General features: G+C 35.0%; 1 protein-coding gene across 4 annotated transcripts in view; it reads right to left on the bottom strand.

The window, feature by feature from the left end:
- Nucleotides 1–25637, bottom strand: part of MAPK10 (mitogen-activated protein kinase 10) — a gene marked incomplete at both ends in the record, with an annotated part of 162255 nt that overhangs the window by 30627 nt on the left and 105991 nt on the right. For 3 of the 4 annotated variants that reach the window (XM_082607772.1, XM_082607773.1, XM_082607774.1), the window contains 2 exons: nt 11564–11688; nt 18051–18233. In XM_082607772.1, coding sequence (XP_082463898.1) covers nt 11564–11688; nt 18051–18233 — 308 coding nt within the window. The remainder of the gene's footprint in view (nt 1–11563; nt 11689–18050; nt 18234–25637) is intronic. The other variant, XM_082607775.1, reaches the window with a different exon arrangement.

Raw genomic sequence — 25637 nt, 5'->3', positions numbered from 1 at the left:
AACTAAATAATAGGAACTAGGTCTTTTATTATTATAATTAATGAATCCTCAATGGCCATATGTAATTGAAGCTCAATAAAAATTTAGGGAATGAAAGAAGTGAACCCATCCAAGTTAGGATGAGGCCTTGAGTCCCTGTCTAATTGTGGATCCTGAGTGGTTTCCATTGTGCTCTACTGTACCCCTATATGACGATTTTGGTCTCCACACTCTGTAGCTCTTTGTCTTCACCCATTGCCTAGAACCCCTTGGTCTGAGGAAGCTAGGGTGTTTGCCACAATATTATAAATTAACTCATTGTAAGTCAAATATTTTCTTTGTTGCTAAGCCTTCTATTCATGGGGGAGCTACTCATTACTTAAGAACTTCTCTGTGAGTGTATGTGCAAGAATTCTGGCTAGGAATAAACTTTTCTTTGTGATTAAATGGGATTCACAAGGCAATGGAACAGGGAATGTGAGCAAGCCTACTTCAGAAAAAGAAGTGGTGACAGATTGCTGTACCATGATGACAGCATTCTGGTGTATATGTCATGAAACGAAGTCACCAAAAATGCTTTCTGCTGGACTTAGTCCAAAATGACAAACATCTTAGATAAGAAATTTTCATTAAAAGTGCCTGAAGCATAGCTATTTTAACCCTCTCTTCTTTCAGAGGAACATGAAAAGAATTCATTTTTCGAAAAGCACATGAAGATGGAAATCAGATCCTCCCTGGAATTAGAAACTTTGGGGAATTTCTTTTGGTTATCAATTAAAAGCATTTTTCATAAGCAACAAATTCCATTCTTTCACAAGATATTGTGGGCCAATATTCCACAAATGACCCTGTGAGTCCCAAATTAAACCTGTAGCAAGTTATAGAAGTGGTTTTTATCATTCTTACAACTGTCCTGCCATTCAAAAGAACATAATAATTTTATTACAGCATATACTCTGTGAAAGACCATAAACTTTTAATAGACTTATAAAAAGGGAGTGTAACCTTTTCAATATTCTGTCTCATCATTGCATGAATCCATTCTGCCCTCTCCTCACACATAATGGATGCCCCAGGGCCTAAGCAATGGTTCCACACTTGGGAAGAAAATGTTCACATCCAACCTTTTCCCTGAATCTGAAGGTTACCATGATTTAGCACTCAAGAACACTTCCTGGCTTCTATTTTTTCTGATTCTGCAGCTCCTCAAACGTCCAGTCCATAGATTTTTGATCTTAGGACAGTTCTGATGACATGCTGATTTCATGTCTATAGTTTTAATTTAAAAGTCAAAATAAACATCTTTCAGGTTTAATAACTGTTTGTTTTCACATGATCACACATTCATTTTCAGCATCATTAAGGATTGTAATTTCTTATTATTTCCCTTCTATCCTAGAATGTGAAATTTCTCAATTTACCTCCTAACCTTGTTAGCATAACCAACTCTAAGCATGACTTCTGAAACAAGATGGTTGATTAACTTGACCCTATGATCCCCGCTGCATAGCAAAAAAATTAGGCCTTTTTATGTGTTTTTGCTGTTCATTTGTTTGTTTCATTTTTATGTTGCAATAAACAACAGATAAAGAAACAAAAATCTTTGGAGACAAATACAGCAGAGTAAAATGGGTAGTGCAAAGGAAGTAAGTCCTTAACTAGGAGAAACAAAGTGGAAGCAAGATATGAGGAAAGTTGGACCTGTCATTCTCATGAAGTCTGATCTTCATGCAAAACAATGTCATCATAAAGCTATAAAGCCGCCTGCCAACTAAAGACTTGAAAGTTTCATAGCACAAGAAAAGAGCTAGCTACTTGAAAAGTAGACACTGGTATTAATTTCTGTTGCTTGAAGAAATGCCATTTTAACTTGCCTAGAATCACAGAAAACTTTTTCATATTTTCAATAAATTTTAAAAATCGTAATGAAAATTGGAAGCATAGTGCTTGGTATTTACCTGTCCCTTCTCCTTATATCCCTTACCTAAAAAAAGGAGAATCTTTATAAATGAAAGGGTCTTTCTATACAAATAAAAAATTACCTCAAGGAAATAACCTGAGACTTTCTAAGAAGTGCATTAAGTCTTTTGGTTATGTCTATGACTGATAGCCAACTCTAACCGTCAATTATACATATTTTTGTAGCTCCCTCATCCAAAACTTTCTGTATCAGACTAGCGTTTTTTAAAATATTAAGAATTAAAATTGGAGGTAAAAACTCTAAAAATCTCATAAAGCCCATGAACTATATCCCTAGAAAGATATACACACATAATTATAGGCATATAATTTCAGTATGTTTTTCACCAGCCCTCAGGGTCCCATCCAAGGAACCTCTAGGGTAAATGAATGACAGAATAAGAAAGCTTAGTGCTAGATCGTGAGCTCAGCAGGGTAGGGAAGTGTTTCCCTCATTTGTGCATCTTTAACTCTGGAACAGTGCTCAACATAGCACACGAAAAAAATAAGAATTTGTTATGTTGAACTGTGCATGATGGGCATGTGTGTATTGGGGGATTTTTTAAAAAGGAGAATGTACTTTTTAAAAGCTCATCACACAGTTAAACCTCATTGAATCTGGTAAAGATGGGACAGAAAAACATTTTAAGTAGCAAACCAGAGCAGATTTAGAAACTTGAACAAGGCTACCCACCAAATAAACATTACTGCTGGGAATAGAACAGAGGTGGCCTTTAAATTACAAAGTTTATATATAACAACATATGGGCCTTTCAGAAAATATCACCACCTCTGCAGAGCAGTATCAGTTTCTTTATCAATAAAGGTTCTATATTGAAAACACTCATAAGGATACAAGGGTGGACAGGAATGCCTTAGAACTACACTTGAACTTATATACACAGTACTTTAGAGGAGATTCTTTTAGGACAGACAAAAAATTGTGGAGAAGGAACAGTCTAGTTTGATTATTTTAGCAACATTGCAGGAAATATTTAGCAACATTTAGACAAACAAGGCAGGAACACAAATTACCAAGTAAGTTATGTTTCCTAGAGATTAGCCATTTTTATGACTTCTACTTATCTCAAGGCAAAGCTGTCCAACACAGATTCTCTCTTCTGTCCGACCTTTCTTTCCTCCTCTTTAGTCTTCCTCTTACTATAAAATTTGATAAGTTTTCATTGACAGAAAACCTTACAAGTTCTGATATTGACTTCTTTGCTTATCTCTTAGGAGTGGCTCTGACAGGGAAAAACATTACTTGTTTTCTTTTTTTTTTTTTCCTCTTACAGTTTGTGGATTATAGTACTTTGTGGCACCTTAGACAGATGCCACAATGAGTAACCTCTTTCTTTCCAGGATGAAAATATTAAGAAAATAAAACACACTCTCACAAATACCTGCTCCCTTGACTTAAGTGGGTGGATCTCATAATAACTAGAAGTCATCTAGGAAAAAAGAAAAAAAAATCATAGATTTGGGAGAACCTGACAGGACATTATAACTCCGGATTTCAGAGATCACCAGCTGTGGAATGTTCTAAAAAAACAATTTATGATCCCTTCCCACGTAAAAGAATTCTCCTTCAGTGCTCTATTCAAGAAATTAACAATATTCACTGCCTAAAGGGCTCAAGGTAATATATGAAAAGAAAAACCTGATCATAGGCTCTACCAGTCAGCAAACCAGGTATCTCCTGAGAATGAACTATTCAACTACTCCAGTTTTGATACTTGAGAACCATAGGTGTTCTGTGAATTCTGAACATCCCAATGATTTGAAATCAAGGAGGTTTTTCTTCAGTAGAACAATTTGCTAAAATTAAAGACAAATGAATTAATGTTTGAGCAAAGTATATGTTCTTCTTGTAAGTCATGTAACGAGAGAGACCACTAAAAGCAGGTGGCTAAAGCCATCTATAACAAGCATTTTGACAAGCTCACAACAACATGGCATCAAAACAATCCCAATGTGATTCAGAAGATATTTTCACTTTAACAGTTGAGGTACTGGGCATATGAACTGTAATGTAAGTTATATTTTTCTCTAGAAGGCAGTTAGTAAACTGCTCACATTTTGCTGCTGAAAAGGATACATCAGTACAAACAGATGGAAATTTAGAATTCCACAAACAGCAGATATTAGGAATTAGAGACATCGATTTAACTTTAAGCAAGCAAATGAGAATCAAAAAATACAAATTTCTCTTTCTATAATTAAACACATAATTGGAGTGCATCAAATTCATATCCATTGTAGCTCATGTTTCTTTCTACTTATTTCTAAATTTATACACATTCTGAGTATAATAAACCTACTTAGAGTTCAACTCCGCACTAAATGGGTCTTCTGTGACAGATAGATGGCACCAAACTATTTCTCAAATTAAGCCTGCCAGGGAGTCGCACTAGCTTTTTCTCAGCATGATGCATGCTGCAATAATAAGAAATCATAAGACTCAAAGAGGTAGTCCGTGTGTCAGGACAGATGGAGAGAACAGCTGAGAGAGGGATTCAGCCAATTTATTAACTCTCTGTGAGTAGAATAAATCATAGTTGAAAGAATTCAGAGGAACACTTAGTCTGAAAAGGAATTTAAATGATGGCAATTTTAGAATGGAGAGAGTAGAATAATAATGTTTCACCTTAAAACATCACTCAGTAACCTCTTAGACTTTCCAACCCCTAATAGAAAAAGGTCACCAGTGACCAGCACCCCAATTATAGACCAGGCTAGTGATGAACACTTGGGAAACATTTAGACTGATTGTCAAATTTAAAACACTTAATGAATACTATAACATACTGTGGAAGTGAAATCCATGATATTAAATATTTGAGGTACCATTGTTAATTATTCTTTTCCTTGCTCTGAAATGGGATAGCTTGTCCTATTTGTGAAAATATTTAAGAGAACTTACTTATAATTTTTGATACTCTTAAAATGCTAGACATAATCTGAGAAATCTTTTTTGAGAATAATTTCCTTTATACAAGCTCCATATAGGACTTTCAGAAAAATTCAGTTTATGTGTTTTATCACATATAGTGATATATCTAGTTGTAAATATGAAAAGAAAAAACCCTTTATAAGTTTTCCAAATTTTAATCCAAGGGGAAAAAGCATCATTGAAATGATCTAAAGAAAAGTAAATGGAGTTTTTTTTTTCTTACTGAAAGTGAGTGTACTTAACATCAATAAGCATCTTATTATTAGTACCGAACTAGTAATACAATCCCTAGTAAAATCCCAGGTCATACTCAGAGACATAGCACCATGCAGTCTTTTTGGCTTTAATGAAAAGCAATGGAGGCTTTTACCCATTAAATGTTAAGAGAAACTAGTTTTCTTATTATTTTGGTGAGATAGACTTTTTCTTCCCCAATAAAACTTTTAGATTACTCCAAAAAAATTCTTAAATAATGTAAATGTTGCAGGTTATGTTTTAAAAAAATATTTAAAAGGTCTTTTTTTTACAGTTTGAGAATTTCTATTAAATTTTATTTAATAAACTTCATTTCCAAACTGGCTTCCTTCTCAGGCTCACTAAAGGCAAACAAAAATAACATCTATTAGCCCTTTAAGCATGTGTCTATATCCCCTGGGGGAAATCAGGGAACAAAAACAGAAGTTTCTGAATTTCAGATTGATTACTTATTCAGAAGCTATCTTGAGGACATGGCCTAACCTTTTAATATTACTCACCAAAGGGAAATGTCAATTACAAAGACTTTAATCTCCTTTTCTCTCAATGGGAGAGATATAGACTATACAGAGAGTTGTTTTCTTTTATAACTCATTTAAATCATTTCTTCTAGATAATTCATGTTTAATGGTGTTAGACTCACTGACTTAATAAAGAGATTATAAAATATTTGAAGCAAGCACATATACCTTTTATTCAGTGGTTTATCATAAAAACATAAAACTACTGAGGGACTGTCCACATCTCACAGAGCCAGCCCTCACTCTGGATTGCTCAGTCTTCTTCTCTCCAGATTAAGTGAGCCTAACCATCGGTTACTTTAATTTTACTTAGGGGTTTTATAGCTGCAAATGAGGAAAGAATGAATAGGTGAGTGCCTGCCTTGGGCCTATTTGCCCACAGATACAGTCTTCACCTTTCCTTTATTTGCTCTGTGTCTCAGAGGCTGGCCCCTGCAGGCTGCATTTCCAAGGCTCACCTATTGGCTGGTTTAGGGCTGGTCTCAGCCAAGAAAAGGGAGACACCACTAGAAGATGGGGGCAGTGGGGAGAAGCCAGGCCATTTCTCCCCATTTCTCTTGCCAGACACACCTGCCTCTCCTCTGTGTCTATTACCCAGCTCCCACTGGACAGGCCATCACTACCCAACCCTGGGCTCCAATAAACCATCTCCTCTCTTAGGCTTCCTACTGTCGCTAATCTCTGGGTTGTTCCAAGAGTATCTGCTCTTGACTTTTGCATTGAAATCAGAAAATATTCCTAGCTTTGCCACTGTTTAAATGCCCTCTAGGGTGGTATCTGCTCAGACCTCAGACTTTAGACTACATGTCTCTCCTGAACTGGTCTTATCTGCCTGCCCTATGTAATTTGTCCAAATCTCACAGAGCCAGCCCTCACTCTGGATTGCTCAGGCCAAGCTCTGGAACATTTGCTACTTTGACCACAGACTTCTGATTCTCGTCTCAATGCTTTCTGATCCCACGCCTAGCCCTATTCTACTCTCCTCATCATAGCTTATGAACCTGTGTCCCTGTCACTGTTCACAGTTGTAGAGCTTATATTCTGAATGTTGATATTGGCTGAACTTCAGCACGAAACCATTCTACAATGATCTTTAAGCTCTCATTTAAGATTTACCTTGAACATATTTCCAGACATACACAACAGTAAAATTTACATATCTATGTCACAAGAAAATTGAAAATAGTGCATATTTCCTGGATGGTTGGTCTTCCCTTCCATGTGCTCACTTTGGTAATGACCAATAAGATACAAAGGCAGACAAAAAGATAACTAAAATAATGTCAGAGGGTAACTCTGCTCAAAGGGCATAAAATCTATGATGGCCTTGCAATAAAAGAGCTTATAATAGTCAGCTTAGCTTTTTTCTATAAATTATTTCACTGTCAGCAAAAAATAACATAATCCCTAAAGCAATGAAATAGTATATATTAATAACAATAAAACATTTAAGGCTCTATTAATTATCTTATGTTGTAAACAGACAGTAAATGTGTAACAGTACTGACTATTCTTGGCTTACATTTTCTAAGTGCTTATTTTAATTGAACTTCAGCACTAATACATGTAAGTGTTATTCTGTTTCCCAGGTTATTCTCTCACTAAGAGCTAAAGACCAGATTGTTTAACTCGAGGTCTATATGGGTAGATTAAATTCCCACCCAGCCTCGTCCCAATTCCCAAATTAATCTTGAATTGGGTAAGAAATAATAAACAAACTCAGCACTGGCCTTGCTTCCCTCATCGCACTCCACCCAAACTGACTGGGTTAGTCATACCATTTCCCCTTGGTCTCTATGTGGATGGCATGTGTGCTTGTATTCCTAACAGAACATTCCCAGCCTCTCTCTCCAGTTCATCCTCAGCTATGGCCCATGTTCCAAGCCTCTCTTCTAGCATTCTTCCTGTGACTTTGACTCAGTCACTATACAGAAGGTCGTAAGTTGCCTGCCACCCCTCCTCTGCACTCTCGAGTATTATACCTGGGGTTTGCCAACTGGAGGACAGAATTCTCAGATACCAGCTGCCTGACTGGTTCAACCTGCTCCTTTGTCCAGATTCCCAGAGTAATGTTTTTTTTTGTTTTATTTATTTATTTTTTTTTTTCTGTACACGGGCCTCTCACTGTTGTGGCCTCTCCCGCTGCGGAACACAGGCTCCGGACGCACAGGCTCAGCGGCCATGGCTCACGGGCCCAGCCGCTCCGTGGCATATGGGATCCTCCCAGACCGGGGCACGAACCCGTATCCCCTGCATCGGCAGGCGGACTCTCAACCACTGCGCCACCAGGGAGGCCCCAGAGTAATGTTTTGATCATTTAGGACTGGATCTGGGCCTCTCTGAGACAGAGCCTTCCAACAGTGGACCTGATCACTACTGGCCATGAGCCAGGACCCCAGCACCAGTCCCACCTTAGACAATGGTTCCAGTGTCAGGTCTGGAGCCTTCCTTCTTATCATGAATTGAGAAATAAAGATATGTCCTTCTCTAACCCCGTAGGTTTTCAGTTGGCTTCCTTATGATGATTACTTTGAGTTTTGATATCTTTGGTTTGGTGATTGAGCACATCTCCTCCCCCTCCTCTCTCCCTCCCTCTCCATAGTGCTCTCCCACCCCTAGCAATGCAGAACAACTACAGAAGCCCTTAGTAAGGCTCCTGCACTCAGGAGCTTTCATAGAGTGCTCAGAAGTTTTTGAAAAACATAAAACTATGTTTTAAAAAGTGGTCATATTTCATATTCTCCTTAAGTTCCTGTTTTATATTCCCTGAGACATAGTTAATCAACTCCTCCTTAGCTTGCAGTTCACAAAAGTCCTCCTAAAGTGTGTTCATATCCCTATTCTCTGGGTTTGCAGGGTGAGAGCCACCCTGTATCCTAGCAGTGTCTCTAAACTCAAGAATCTGGTAAGAAACAAGGCAACTGATCCTCACTGTTTCTGTATTTTCCTCCAACAGAGCACAGAGAATATGTTCAAATTTATTCTCTCAAATAGCCCTGACTATACCCTAGTTTATTAAAGATAAATTATAATGGGGATGTGTGAACAATGTAATTTGTCTTTATTTTGGTTTAAATTAATGGCACTGGATTCTTTTATACTTGGCAAGGTAGTGGTGGGTATACATCAGCCAAAAAAGAACATCTTAAAATCTTGCAGAAACCAGATAAATTTTAGTGATTTTTTAAAATATGAGTATTTCTATAGTTTCTTGGCCAGCTGGTCCTTTTTCACCAAATATATCTATCTTTCCTAACATCAAAGGGTAGTGAAGGCTTGCAAGTAAAAGTCATAACAGTAATAGTAATGATTATGAGAATAGTAATTTATGATTTCTACTGGCTGTCAAGTACTGTATGAAGTACTTTATGTACATTACCTCTTTAAATTCTCAGAACACTATGCACTATGTATGATTGTTTCCTATTCTTAGTTAAGAAAACTGAGTGAGGGAAGGTTAAGAAACTTGACCTAGGTCAGCTAGTAAGTGGCAGAACAGAAATTTTAACCTAACCCGTCTTTCCATATCTGCGGCATTGCATGCAACTCAATAAATTGCATTTGTGTATGCTATTGTACTCCCCTTGATGAATACTGAAACAGAATTAGAATACCTCCCAATTGTTTTATGAAAAAGCATTGACATGAAATGTGGCCTTTGTGTTCAGGGTACATACTTCTGTTGCTCTGAACATTATCTGAATAAGAACTTGCTAATAATTTGAGCAGTTCTAACTTCAGAATTGATGTAATATTACACAAATAGATGAATATTAACCTTGACATTCAACTTTTGACATTTTCAACTTCATTGTTCCATGAATAATTTTCTCTCTTACAGTTATGACAGCATTCATATGCTCTCCTCTTTTCATTTTGGTACTTTGGCACTTTTGGAAACATGTGATAAGATAGCTTGTAGTATGGTTAACAGATTAATACACATAGCATTTCTCTATTCTTTATTTTTTTCTGAAGACATCATATTCTCTTGCAGTTTTTCCTTTATCACTCTACTTGACTCTATTTTCTTCCAAAGAAACTTATTTTGACAATATTGAAATGGCTGACAAAAAGATTCTAGCCATGTAAGGTACTCTAAATTTTATCTTTCTATCCTTCAAAGGAATTTTTCATAAAAAGTTAAAATTAAGTTAAAAATCCATTGATACTACTCATTAATATATTGATACAGATTCTAAGCAATTGGTTTTTTTTTCCAGGCAATATGATTACAAGTGAATTACAAATGCAGACTTTATGACTCCAATTAAACTCTAGGTCACTATCCATTAAAAACAGATTATACACATTACATTAGATGTAAGGAAAAATACATATGCCACATGATTCAAACTATCAAAATAAGTGAAGAGCAATAATTTCAAATAATTTATGTTTGCCTAAAATTTTTATCAGCATAACCTCAAAAATCATCAGAGAAAAAATTCTTATGCTTAATTTTTTCATACATATACATCATACTTTCTCTTACTTATTTCATTATTTCATTCTACCCCAGGAACCTCTTTGAATTATTTCCCAAGAATGAGAGACTGGAAGAGATTCTAGTTTTTAGCTGTAAGAACATTAGTATTTTTAGTTTTAAGAGCATTAGAAGTAAACTCATAAATAATTTTGGGGATTTTATTTTGTAAAAATCAAATTAAGTGACTAAAAATTCATTTAAATCAAATTAAAATTTCAGCATCATTGTAAAACTGCTTAAGAGAACAGATCTTAAGAAAATGTTATAAGAGACTGTTATACCTCAGTTTCCATGCAGGAAGAGTCATTTATCACTGAAGTGTTTTCTCTGAAACTTTTGAATGTTTAAGAGCTGGTTACTACGAAAGGTCGCTTTTTGAATATTATGTCTATAAAGTTTGATTCTACCTGATCCTCACTCCCATCTGTCAGCTCTCACTTCTCCAGTGGAGGGTGAAAGGATGAGAATTAATGTCAGCCTTGAATTTAGCATCTCTAACATGAGCAAGCACACAATGAAGCAGAGGAAAAGAAGTCAAAACAATGCAAAAATTGTCCAGGCCAAGAATATCTTGGGGTACAAAGAAGTTCACAAGAAAACAAACAAACAAAAAGAAGGACAAGAGGACATTCCTGTTGGGAGTCCTACAGGACACACATGGGCAAAACAATAGCCCTGTGCCCTGAGCAGTCCTGGCTCCATACAGAGAAAAGGAGGAAGGCAGAGAGATAAGAAAGTGATTGAAGAGAAGACAGCAAATGATTGAAAAATAATTTAAAAATTGAAAAGATTTATGCTTCTGAGAAGATTCTTAAACTATATCTGGATTGAAAATATGGAGATATATCTGACTATTGTAAGAACCAACCTGAAATTTAGAACCAACCTGAAATAGTGTCCTTATCGGAATACCCGATTTTTCTCATCTGATTTATGCAAGGCTTCACAAAGGCACCAACGGCCTAGTAAAGGCTTTATAATCTAAATGTTCTTAGTACCACACTTTACTAAAGACAGGCATCTTATCGGAATAGAGGCAAAGAGACTTATTTACGTTTTCTGTTACTTAGTTTGCAATAGGAGAGGCTGATAATTAAACATAAAGGAGGAAGCACCGGTGGTGTTAACAATTTAACAAAAACTAATGGAAGTGTTTCATGGACAGCCAAGGTTTATTGGACTAAATCACCATCTCTCATAGGAAATCCTGAAAAAGAAACACAACTCAAAACACAGGCTGAAGAAAATAACTTTTAGAAGGGAAGGTAATAGCTTTGTGACTTAAGAATTTTATGAAGGTCCTTTGAGTATTGTTTTGGATTCTAATTCTCCTTCAGTTCACACCATGGAGCACCCAGTTACTATGATTTGTTTGCAGAAAGAAAATAAAATAAGCTGAAGACTTACCGCCTCCACTTCGGCAGGATCATACCACACATTGATGTACGGATGCTGTAAGGCATCGTCCACTGATATCCTTTTTGCTGGGTCAATCACTAGCATCTTTGACAACAAGTCCCTGGCTTGGCTGGCTGAAACGATGAATGAGAAGAAAAATAGTAATGTTTTGATTTTGGCAAGGAAATTTTTTGGAGGGAGAAAAAATTTTAAAAACAAAAAACAAAGATCAATTAGCACCTTCCATCAAAATGTCAGGTAAGTTCACCAAGTGATTAGGGAAATGCAAAATGAAACAATGAAAATATTTTTTTATCCATCAAATTTGCAAAAACAAGAGATGGCATAATATCCACTAACTCCAGGTCATTTCATTCATGTTGGTGGCAGTGTTAATTGATAAACATTTTTTAGAGGGCAATTTTGGCAGTACCTATTAAAATTTTAAATGTGAATACCTTATAGCCCAACAGTTCCACTTTTAGGTATACAGTCTAGAGAAACAATTAACATGTTCATGAAAAGCATATAGAAAGGATGTTCACTGCAGCACTAGTCAAAGATTCAAACATTTTAAACAATCTAAATGTCCACCTATAGAGCAACTAAATGAGCTATGGTACAACTGTACCAATTATATTTGGCAGTTTAAAAGAATAAGGTGGATCTATATGGACTCACATGGACATGGTTTTAAGTGAAAAAAAAATTTGCAGGATGAACCATAGATCCTGATGCCATTGTATAAATCTGTCCCTTCCCAATAACACAACAAACATTTCCCTCTCTCTCTATTTATGTATATAAATGCATAGAAAGGTCTGTGGGGATAATCAACAAATTGAAAATCATAGTTAACTCTGAGGAGAAGAAAATATATACATGTATTGCTTGCATAGTTAAAAATAAATTAAAAAGAATGAAGTTTTAAAAATGGAAACAAAGTGAGTGTACACCGCTCATTTTAAAACTTTTCTGAGCTGCGAAAAAGGATAAAGCACTGTCTAGAGGGAGGCAAGGAGGTCAGGGGTGACTTTTTGAAAATGGGAGAAATGATGAGGACTTTAACAGGACCAGAAGCTTCAAGAATTGAGAGGAGGGGACAGATTTGAGAGAAAAAAAATCCACAAGACTTAGTAAACAAATTGATGTGGGAGATGTTCAGTTTATAAAATACATATTGTCCACTGTGTGCCAGGTACAGTGTGAGATGCTAGAGATATAAAAAATTACATGGTGATAATCATTAAATGCATTTATTTAATAACATAGCTAAAGGACACTCTAAAAATCTCTGAAAATACATAAAATTTTCAAGAAAATACAGATACAAACTGGTTTGGAAGTTTTTATGGTGAAAATATTCAGTTTATTCCAAACATATGGTAAAACTTCAAATTAAAGAAAGCAAAATCTAAATTGGTTTGCTAAATTAGGAAAAAGGCAATGTGTTTGAATCCATTAATATGTATAAACTTTTAATTATCATTTTTTTCTGATTATTAAAGAAATATGGGTTAATTATAAAAAATTCGGAAATCACATAAAACATAAAATCCAGAAAAACCCACCTTCCCCACAGGCAATCACTCTCATTATTAATGTATTCTCTTCTAGTTTTACGTGTTTTTTCATAACTTTGATTGTACTACAGTTAAAATGTAGCAATCTATGACATTAGTATCTCTGGTGTTGTTACATTTTAATAACATACTTTTTTTTTTTTAAAAGAAGATGTTGGGGGTAGGAGTTTATTAATTAATTTATTTATTTTCTGTGTTGGGTCTTCATTTCTGTGTGAGGGCTTTCTCTAGTCGTGGCAAGAGGGGGCCACTCTTCATCGCGGTGCACGGGCCTCTCACTATCGCGGCCTCTCTTGTTGCGGAGCACAGGCTCCAGACGCGCAGGCTCAGTAGTTGTGTCTCATGGGCCTAGTTGCTCCACGGCATGTGGGATCTTCCTAGACCAGGGCTCGAACTTGAGTCCCTTGCGTTAGCAGGCAGATTCTCAACCGCTGCGCCACCAGGGAAGCCCCAATAACATATTTTTTATATATTTATTTATACTAATTACATATTTATAAAAATCGCTAGTTAAATTAGACTGGAAGATTTTTTTTATTTCTACTAGTCATTTTTTGGGGGATCTCAATTCTAAAAATTTAATTTCTGCTAATTCCAAACTGATACTGTGAAGTTCACAAGAGTAACAAAAGTACAGAAATATACTTTAATTTTCAATAATTAATCTTTCTCATTGTTAATAACCCTGTCATGATCTAATGGGGCTGTATTGGTTTTTGTCATTGGTTCAAAGATCTCTTTGATTTGTAACTGATTTTATACCCAGACTCACACAGTCCCACAAGTTCTCCCATCAAACCCACCTATGTTTCTGCTCTTAGAAAGGGACAGGGAGGTTGGGGTGGTCTCCTAATCAATAGAGACATGAATGACAGTAATACCAAATCATCTTACTAAGAAACAAGGATCAATACTCTTGTAGGGAACAAAATGAGGAAGAAGAAAAGCATTTAATTCTTCATCTTTCATTCTTTCATTTGCAAGTAAATGTCTTACACTCTTTAATAACAGTAGAATAGATTCATCCCTTTGATTCTTTATGTAATTCTTTATAATTTTCTGATTTATATTACAATTATAATTTAATAATTATAAATATGTAAACTAGTTTTTTTAATGTTTTTAAACTTTTTTTACAATTTTTAAAAGTTACTTTCCATTTATAGTTATTACAAAATATTGGCTATATTCCCCGTGTTGTACAATACATCCTTGAGCCTATCTTACACCCAATAGTTTGTACCTCCCACTTCCTCCCCTATATTTCCACACACACACACACACACACCCGTCACTGGTAACCACTAGTTTCTTCTCTATAGCTGTAAGTCTGCTTCTTTTTTGTTATATTCACTAGTTTGTTGTATTTTTTTAGATTCCACTTTTAAGTGATATCATACAGTATTTGCCTTTCTCTGTCTGACTTATTTCACTTAGCATAATGTTCTCCAAGTCCATCCATGTTGCTGCAAATGGCAAAATTTCATTCTTTTTTATGGCTGAGTAGTATTCTATTGTGTGTGTATGTGCGTGTGTGTGTGTATCACATTTTCTAGTTTATTATTTGCAAAAGTAATATAATTGTAGTGGTTCAAACTGAATTAAAAAGCCAAAAAATAAACTCAAGGAGGTTGGAATTATATCATGAAGCATGGAATTTTACTGAATAGTTTCTCTCCAAGTGCTTGCATTATATCTTTAATCAAGGTTTTGTGGCCTCTGTATTGTTATACTATAAGTGACTTAATAGGAAGGGATTACTTTTGCCTGACATGTCAATTAGCATCATAAAGACATACATTCTTCAAAATCTCTACCTGGGGTATTAGCACTTCTTCATTCTGCGTATAGTTGATGTTGCTCTTAAAAGCAGTAGATTTATCAAGACAGTATGGTACTGGCACAAAAACAGAAATATAGATAAATGGAACAGGATAGAAAGCCCAGAGATAAACCCATACACATATGGTCACCTTATCTTTGATAAAGGAGGCAAGAATATACAGTGGAGAAAAGACAGCCTCTTCAATAAGTGGTGCTGGGAAAACTGGACAGCTACATGTAAAAGTATGAAATTAGAACACTCCCTAACACCATACACAAAGATAAACTCAAAATGGATTAAAGACTTAAATGTAAGGCCAGACACTATCAAACTCTTGGAGGAAAACATAGGCAGAACACTCTATGACATAAATCACAGCAAGATCCTTTTTGACCCACCTCCTAGAGAAATGGAAATAAAAACAAAAATAAGCAAATGGGACCTAATGAAACTTCAACGCTTTTGCACAACAAAGGAAACCATAAACAAGATGAAAAGACAACCTTCAGAATGGGAGAAAACATTTGCAAATGAAGCAACTGACAAAGTATTAATCTCCAAAATTTACAAGCAGCTCATGCAGCTCAATATCAAAAAAACAAACAACCCAATCCAAAAAATGGGCAGAAGACCTAAATAGATATTTCTCTAAAGAAGATATACAGATTGCCAACAAACACATGAAAGAATGCTCAACATCATTAATCATTAGAGAAATGCAAATCAAAACTACAATGAGATACCATCTCACACCAGTCAGAATGGCCATCATCAAAAAATCCACAGGGCCTCCCTGGTGGCGCAGTGGTTGAGAGTCCGCCTGCCGATGCAGGGGATACGGGTTCGTGCCCCGGTCTGGGAGGATCCCATATGCCGCGGAGCGGCTGGGCCCGTGAGCCATGGCCGCTGGGCCTGCGCATCCGGAGCCTGTGCTCCGCAACGGGAGAGGCCACAACAGTGAGAGGCCCGCATACCGCAAAAAGAAAAAAAAAAAAAAAAAAAAATCCACAAACAATAAATGCTGGAGAGGGTGTGGAAAAAAGGGAACCCTCTTGCATTGTTTGTGGGAATGTTAATTGATACAGCTACTATGGAGAACAGTATGGAGGTTCCTTAAAAAACTAAAAATAGAATTACCATACAACCCAGCAATCCCACTACTGGACATATACCCTGAGAAAACAATAATTCAAAGAGTCAGGTACCAAAATGTTCATTGCAGCTCTATTTACAACAGCCAGGACATGGAAGCAACCTAAGTGTCCATCAACAGATGAATGGATAAAGAAGATGTGGCACATATATACAATGGAATATTACTCAGCTATAAAAAGAAATGAAATTGAGTTATTTGTAGTGAGGTGGATGGACTTAGAGTCTGTCATACAGAGTGAAGTAAGTTAGAGAAAAACAAATACCATATGCTAACACATATATATGGAATCTAAAAAAAAAAAAGAAAAGAAAAAGGTCATGAAGAACGCAGGGGTAAGACAGGAATAAAGACACAGACTTACTAGAGAATTGACTTGAGGATATGGGGAGAGGGAAAGGATAGCTGTGACAAAGTGAGAGAGTGGCATGGACATATATACACTACTAAAAGTAAATTAGATAGCTAGTGGGAAGCAGCTGCATAGCACAGGGAGATCAGTTCGGTGGTTTGTGACCACCTAGCGGGGTGGGATAGGGAGGGTGGGAGGGAGGGAGTTTCAAGAGGGAAGAGATATGGGGACATATGTATATGTATAACTGATTCACTTTGTTATAAAGCAGAAACTAACACACCATTGTAAAGAAATTATACTCCAATAAAGATGCTAAAAAAAAGGCAGTAGATTTAGTAATAATTTAGTCTGTTGTCATTCAGAGAGCCGGTAGAGGTAGTTAAAAGAAGAAACCCAACTGTGCAACAAAAGTGTCACAAACACAGAAACAACGCTGTGCACTTAAAACCCATCAGATAAAAGTCTGGAGGAAATAATAAGACCCTGGGAAGTCATAGCACTGCATTTCAGTTTCTCCATCTCATTTATGTCTATATTAGCTATAAATTAAGTCTGAAAGTTAAATCTGTAGCTAATTAATTGTCCACTGAACATTTGGTGTAAAATTTCACAAGCATGTGTCTTTTTTCCGGGATAATGTATAGATCCACCTAAAATAATAATTATTTTATTTTTAATAAATATTTATTAGTATTTTTATATCTAATAGTTACTGGGCACTTACTGTGAGCCAGGCACTGTTCTAAGTGCTTGACAAATTAGTCAGCTAATCTTCCCAATGACCCTGTAAACACTTTCTACTTTCATTTGTTAAAGGAGGTACAGAAAGATGAGATAACTGGCCTAAATTCACACAGATTTTAAGGGGTAGGATTTCAGCTCCAGCAGGGGAAAAAATCAAATTTGCTTCAAAATCACATTCTCTAAAATGTCCTAAGTTAAAGTAAGAATTAGAATATTATTTATATTACACTTTATACATTACCAAGTTTATTCAGTCCTATAACCAAGCATTATAATCCCAGTTTTGTTGGTGAAGAAATTAATATTTGTTACTAAAGTTCATAACTGCAGACATAGTAGTAGAAAAATTACTTATTAATGAAAGTGTTTACACTGAATACAAAATGTGTAGGTAAAAAACCTCATTTATCACTCTAAAATGAAAAAATGGTGGTTAAGCATTCCATAAAATGCAAAGAAAACTCAAACATCTATAGCTCTAAGATTTGGCAACTAAAAACTTGTGTTGAAAGTGTTTCCAGGTAATAAAAAGAACTGAAACAATTATTTCAATGTATACTACATTGGTCTTTTAGAATTAGCACTGCAAAATAATTTTAAGGTTCTAAATAAGCCCCATGAAATAGTTTAACCCACACCACTGTTACACACTTTATTACTAACCTTCTCTCTGAATATCCAGGCAATTTTAAAAACCTTGGCTTCTCCCCCTTTGTAAAGAAAATCTTTTAAAAATACCTCTCTTTAAATTGAGGTATTTCAAGTTAAAGAAAGATGTCTCTATAGCTTGCCCATCACCCACATAGTGGTTCTGAAGTTGTCTCTGAAGGGCTTACCTTTGAGTTTATTGTGCTCGGAGTCCGCTGGGAAGAGGGAATCTGGAAAGAGCTTGGGGAAGGTGAGTCCTGCATACTTGGGCCGATTCTCCACATAGTTTCTTACTGTGGGTTGCAATTTCTTCATGAATTCTGGGCATGGTGTTCCTAGTTGCTCAATTACCTTGTTCCACTGGTCAATATCTGAGAATTGAATAGTTAAGGGCAAAAACAAGTGTAGGCCACTAGCGCCTGCCTTTCACTAGTTGGGAGACTAACTGCTTCTCAGAATCCCAAGCAGTCATCAACACAAATGGAGTTTTAATAAACAACAAAGGACAGAAATATAAAATCAGATTGTCAGGCAGTGAATCCCCTTGGAATTTTAAATTCACTTTTGGAACATATACACTTTTGGGGAATTAGCATTACTTAAAATAGGGTATCATGAAATAGTCTTTGGGTTATAAAGATGAAAAGGTATTTAAATAACACAAGAAGAATTTCTCCTCTTGAGCTAAACTTCTGTATAACCATGTGATTTGGAAGAGAAAAAAATATAAAGACATATAATAATATTATCATGAAATTACTTCAATCATTTATTTTCTAAAAATGACAAATGCACAAATATTTTATAAGATTTGTTTGTATTTTTCTTAAGTTCTTTTTAAGGTTTTTTTCTTCTGTTCTCTATCAAATGGGAAATTTCATTATCTGTTCATGTTTCCTACTCATATGCATTACAAATAGGATCAATCTAATTTTTGATAGTAACTCACTAATTCTTCACCAAAGACTTAAATAAAATTCTCTTTATCAAAGTAGTCGCAGTTTCATACCTATTTTCTTACTTCTGATGATAGTGCCCTGTATCCCTGAATATTGGAGATATGAGGGTAAACATAGGATGTTCAATTTAAAACAGATTTCAACCAAGTGCATGTGTTTCAAAAGTATGTTAAACATAGGGAATACTGCAAGAAAAATAAATATTACCTCTCTATGAAAGTTAATACTTTACAAAACTGGGGTGTCTCTCACCGACATACCCACTGATTGGGATTTTCTTTTTTATCTATCATTGATATTTGATATGTCAGAGCCTTGAGAATGATAAATACCTATGAAAACTCTGAAGAGCCAACTGGAAGAAGTTGATTTCAAACAGATTTCCTTGCCATGTGTCAGTGAATGACGGAGGCCTTAGAAATTCTTAAATCCAATACCCCAGGCAGTGTACTCTCCTATGTTGTTTATTCTACTACTCTATCTTTAGTGTAAAGTTAATTAATTCATTTTTGCTAATGTAATTTGTGACAGTTCAGGTAACTTTACCATAATATTACTTAATTGAGATTCATAAAATCTTTACCCCAGCTATTCTATAGGGTTGGACTAAAAAAGATGGGCAGTCCTGACAGAAGACAAAATTAACTATATTCAGCCAAAATAAATATATAATGCAAACAATGTAGATAGGTGATTGAACAAAGATAAAATCAAGCTAATTTGCAAATTCTCTTCTATTTCCCTTATAATCTAGCTGAATAAAGTTTAAATTATTACATAGTCTCTCAAGTATGGTGATGAAAAAAATACATGATTGTGTAATATCAAGAAATGAAGTAAAAGTGGGAAAAACTGAAGAATATTCCTTTACAAGATGATAGGAATAATTAAACAAGAATATATTTCAATAAAACTTAATCTAAATTACCATGTGCCTGAGAATATAGTAGTAAGTTCAAATCATTAGAAATAAACTTAAAAACTTACAAAAGATTAGAGTTAAAAGTTACTCTTAGACAAAAACTTACGTTAGTACTATGGATATAGGTAAGCTAGAATGACTTAGATATATTTAAATAGAAAACATTAATACAGTTAAATAAATCTCAGTGCTTACATTGTAAATTCTGAAAAGAGATCTACTCTTTAATACAGTTAAATTATCATGTCCTAACAAGCCATCATTTAATCATTGGTCAAGCTTCTTTAGGATTCTGAAGATTTGATGTCAAAATAAAAATAAGGGCAAAGAAGCTGTCAGATTTTCTGTAAAGGAGTCTTTTAACAAAGGTGGCAAAATACTCCCAACACACTACTATAGTGACATTTAACTAGCAGTATACAGTTATTTAGTTAAAAAGTGATTGCTTTTAAAGTAACATTCCCAAAACAATTACATGTTATTTTTACAGTAAAGTTTAAGGAGACTCAAATATTCTGGAATTAATTAAACAAGAACTATTAAAATGTTTCTTATTACAAGTTATAATTAAAGTCTATAGAAGCACTCAGCACATTTTCCTACCTTAAATTGTTTTTTAGATGAAACACTATGTGGTCCTTGATGTAATGGTTTACAAAAAAGAAGGGAGGGGAGAATCTTTATTACTGACAATGAAATAACTGAATGTTCTAACTGAAAATATGTGTTATAGTCATCTTTAAAATTGTGTGCCTCTATTTTAACCAATCCATTTCAGGTTCTTTCTTCCCACAAACATGACTAGTATATTTAGGTAGTAAGTATTTGTTTTCCAGATGTTCTCAGGATTGCAAACAACTTCGCCCACTATCCTTAGTTAACCACATGATTTTCCTTTATAATCATAATTAACCAAATATAAGCCATGACTGGAAGTAATGTCTCCTGGCTCCAAATCCAGTGCTTGTTCCAAGGATTCCAGTAAGAAAGAGAGCAAGTTTGGAACTGATGTGTTAAAAATTGCTTTAATCTGGCCATAAAATTGATGGTATGTTTGTCACAGGCAATTCCTCTTAAAGAATGCCTCTGAAACTGCTTACCTAGTCTATTAGGTCAACATATCCACATAAAACAATTCATTTTATTAATATTTAAATAGAAAATAAGGTGATGCATTTTTGAAAGAAATTTTTTAATCATCAGATTTCCACAATGATTTTATTTTTAAAAATACATAAAATATTAACTAGATTTTTATGATTATGTGCTAATGTTAGCATAGTAAATTTTTTTAAAAGAATGGCCAAAATTATTTTTGCAAAAGGATTTCTTTGTTTTAGAACACTAATAAGTCATCATTTTTCTATTATATGAGTAAGGATGTGATTCCTTATAGATTCCAGCCTGTGCAGTTATCAAAAATCAATAAATATACATTTTAATATACTTTAATATATTTTTAAATATTTTGATCTACTATTTTGGAAATTATCATACAACTTAATTATCAAAGGTATTTAATAAAAATTGAAAAATGTCATTTAATAGGAATCATTTGACAATTTCCTCTAGTTCTAAATTCACTACATAAAAAATAGTCATATTACAAAAAGTTTGATTTTATAGAGTATAATGATAAGATAATGTGCAAATATTGTCTATTATTAATGTCTTCAATAAATAGTATTGTAATAGAAGAACGAAGCAAAATAAGTATGGATTGTAAAAATGATTATATGAAATCCTAAGATTAAAAATTATTCCAGGACTTCCTTGGTGGTGCAGTGGTTGGGAGTCTGCCTGCCAGTGCAAGGGACATGGGTTTGAGCCCTGGTCTGGGAAGATTCCACATGCCATGGAGAAACTGGGCCCGTGTGCCACAGCTGCTGAGCCTGTGCTCTGGAGCCTGCCAGCCGCAGCTGCTGAGCCTGCGTGTCACAACTACTGGGGCCCGTGCTCCGCAATGGGAGAGGCCACCTCAGTGGAGGCCCATGCACTGCAGTGGGCCCTGCTCACCGCAGCCAGAGAAGGGCCCATGCACAGCAACGAAGACCCAATGCAGCCAAAAATAAAATAAATTTAAAAATAAATAAAATTTAATAAAAATTATTCCAGCTAATTCTTTTCAGTTAGCCAAGAATTTACATTTAATGTCCTCCTTTTACGTTAACTTCCTTGGTTGAGGAAATTTCTAAAATATGTAACAAACTGCCTTGAACCTAATGTATGAAATTACTCATACATTATTTTCTTATTATTTTCTGGGTATTGGGGATCATAATTTACACAATGCACATTAAGCTTTCAGAAGCTACTAAGTGGAATCATAAAGTGTTGTTTAATGACCTCATTCAACTATGCCCTTTGAATTACTGTATCTTCTTTTCATGTTTTTTTCTTCATTGATTACTTTTTGTTATGGTGAATATGGTTTCCAGAGTTGACAGCATCATGAATTCAGACTTGCTGTCTACTCTGCCCTAAGTCTTATATTCAATATTCTATGCAAAAATTTTCTGACATCTATTTGCAACTTAAAGAATATCAGTGTTTGGCCCCCAATTCTTAACTATGTTTTTTAAAGATAATATTGTTTAAGAGCATTGTCTGTATAGAAAATTTCCAGGAGAGGCTACTTAATCTTGCAAGCCAAACTGCTGCCTTGTTGGCACTGCATTGTGTATTATTGTGTGGCTTTATGTTAGCCCTGCACTTATGTCTGCAATAAGGAAGTGGAGGTATGCATGTCTTGTGTTAGGCATAATGATATAAAACTGTGGTTCCCAAACTGAATATTCATAACATAGGGAACTTATAAAAATACAGATCACTCTCCTCTACCCACTGATCTACAAGATTCTGAGTGTATACACCTGAGATGATATCATTAAGAAACACCAATAGTAATTGCAATCCAGATGGCCCCTGGACTCTATTTGAGAAATACTAACAATCTCTTGTGAATTACTAAGCCCAGATTTAAGAATAAAGTACTAACCTGTTTCAGTTTTATGGCACAAATTAGAATAGGGTCAATTTCACCAAAAGATTATTCCAGACCTATTTGCTATGGAAAACTTAGGGGTTGTCAACTTGGAAATATTTCGGGGAAAGAAAAATCCTAATATATGTTCCTTTTCCCCACGTCACATTCCTGAAAAGACCATGGGAAATTATGACAAGTAGGCTCCATGCAGAGAAAGAGGAGTTCTACCCATAAACATCTAGGGAAAGATCAAATTTATATGTTGCTATCATAGATGTATATGGGGTGATATAATATCATATTATATGGGGTACTACTCATGTGAAGTATAAAAGCTATCAATATAAAGTTCAAAATATTTGCCAATTTATTTTCCAGTAGTTACTCCATATTGCTCTATAATAAACTTTGTTCTCAAAAGAACTCTCAATTCCGAGGACATTGTAAAAATCAGGATAGAAATATATATATATTCATAAGACATAGGTCTGGATTCAGATTTTCATGGTTATGTCTTGAGTTGTTTTGTTACTTTAAAAATATTTTTACTCTTTTTTCATTTGAAAATGTCATTTTCCTCTCAAAAGTCTCCCTGAAATTCTAGTAATATGAAATATGAATAGATAACTTAATGCACAATTGTAACTAATGTCTGTTTTCATTATAAATGAGCACAGGAAGAGGAAATATTACAAGCCAAAACACATTGAAAAACTCAAAGTTGACAATTTGAGTTAAAGGCTTTTGTTCACTGGCAGCAGGTTGCTCATGGAGTACTGTGGGACATGAAATATCCAAAGGCTGATATTTGAAGCATGATGTATATGCATCTCAGTATAACCTATTTCATCTTATAAATCTATTTATTATTGTAATCTATATTTACTTAAAAGCAAAAAATGGAGAGATATTTCACATATAAGCAAATCTAATATACATTAATATGTGTCACAATGTAGAATTTTCATTAAACTATTGAAGGTTAACCTTTGAGGCCACTCATTTGTACAGGTCCCTTGCAAAACTATGTGCCTAGTTTTGTATTTGTAATATTAATTTTTTTTTACATAATACCCACCTCCAACTGCATGATATTCTGGCCTCACAAAAGCTAGATCTGACTCTACCTGTATTTTGAAACTGGAAGAGGTCTTGGAGATCATTTAAATTGACCTCTGTATTTTGTAGCTGAAAAATGTCAAGGTCTTTTAAAATTGGTATGTAAAATGACTTTAAACAAAAGAGCTCATACAAACAGCTCCAAACACTAAAAGAAATACAGAATGCTATTTAACAGGAGTTTTGGTGACTCTGTACTCTGCTCTGTGAGACCCTCCCTAAAAGATTACATCCATTTCTGGGTATAACACTGTATAAGAAAAAGTTAAGAAGGGACAATGAAGTTTATATGAGGTAAAAAGAAAATGCTATATGAGGCATACTTGATAAAATTTTTTATGTTTCAACTCAAAAAGGAAGAAGACAACCCCAACCCCTCCCCATCCTAGCACTTTGATCCCTCTTATCCTTTAGCTGTTATCACCTTCTAATATATTGTGCTTCTATTTTAAATTTCATGATGACAAGGATTTTCATCAGTTTGTTTACTTACATATCTGTAGATATAAGCACATAGTAAGTGCTCAAAAATATTTGATGAATAATTGAATGTCTACTTTATGTCCAATTACAGTTTTTTCATGGAGATAATGTGAAGAATAGTGGAGAGAAGGTATTCAAAGAAATAAAAGCTGAGAAATTCCAGGAATTGGAGATAGGCTGGAATTCAGGCAACACAGTGAATCCCAAGAGATAAATAAAAAGGAATACAAACCTAGTCACATAGGAGAGAAACAGCAGATAACCAAAGACCAAGAAAAAGGACAGACTATGCCCAAAGATGACTATCACACTGACAGTTAATTATTCACCAGTAATATTGAAAACAAAAAGCCAGTGGAATAACACTTCTAAAATGCTGAAAGAAATAGCTGTCAATCTAAAATTCTATATCCAACAAAGCTCTCTTTCAAGTAAGGGAACACTAATCAAAAAACAGAGTTTTATTGTCAAAGACTCCCATTAAAGGATGTACTTCAGAAGGAAAGAAAATAATCTCAAAGTAAAGGACCAAATTGCAAGAAATAATGATAAACCAAGAAAATGATAATCAGAAGGATTAATCTAAAGAAACTCTACCTGTATGCAATCCAATGATAATATTGTCAATTTATGAGGCTAAAAGAAGAGAATTAAAATACTGGGCATAGAGAGTATATGTAAATTGGTATAGTAATGATCTAAATTATGAACATGTGCTAAGATTCTTCTGCATTCAGGAGAAGGATAAAAATTGTCTGAATTAAAACAGCAATTCTCCACAAATTGAAGTACACGTTCAATACAATTCCAATATAAATACCAATAGGGATCATTTTACAGAAGTTAGCAAGCCAATCTAAAATATTTGAGGAAGAGAAACAGTTCATTAAACACTAAGCTACTTCTGAAGATGACAAAGAAGTTGGATATTTACCCTACCTTATACGTGTATAGTGTACATCTGTATTCATTAAGAAAGGGTAGGAGGAGCTTCAAGATGGCGGAAGAGTAAGACGCGGAGATCACATTCCTCTCCACAAATACATCAGAAATACATCTACATGTGGAACAGCTCCTACAGAACACTTACTGAACGCTGACAGAAGACCTCAGACCTCCCAAAAGGCAAGAAACTCCCCACGTACCTGAGTAGGGCAAAAGAAAAAAGAATAAACAGAGACAAAAGAATAGGGACGGGACCTGCACCAGTGGGAGGGAGCTGTGAAGGAGGAAAGGTTTCCACACACTAGAAGCCCCTTCGTGGGCAGAGACTGCAGGTGGCGGAGGGGGGAAGCTTCGGAGCCAC

Source organism: Mesoplodon mirus (assembly GCF_964341445.2).
Source record: "Mesoplodon mirus genome assembly, chromosome: 2".
In the NCBI taxonomy this organism is placed as follows: Eukaryota; Metazoa; Chordata; class Mammalia; order Artiodactyla; family Ziphiidae; genus Mesoplodon; species Mesoplodon mirus.
Note: the sequence above shows the minus strand (reverse complement) of the source record. Positions and strands in the feature narration are given on the sequence as shown.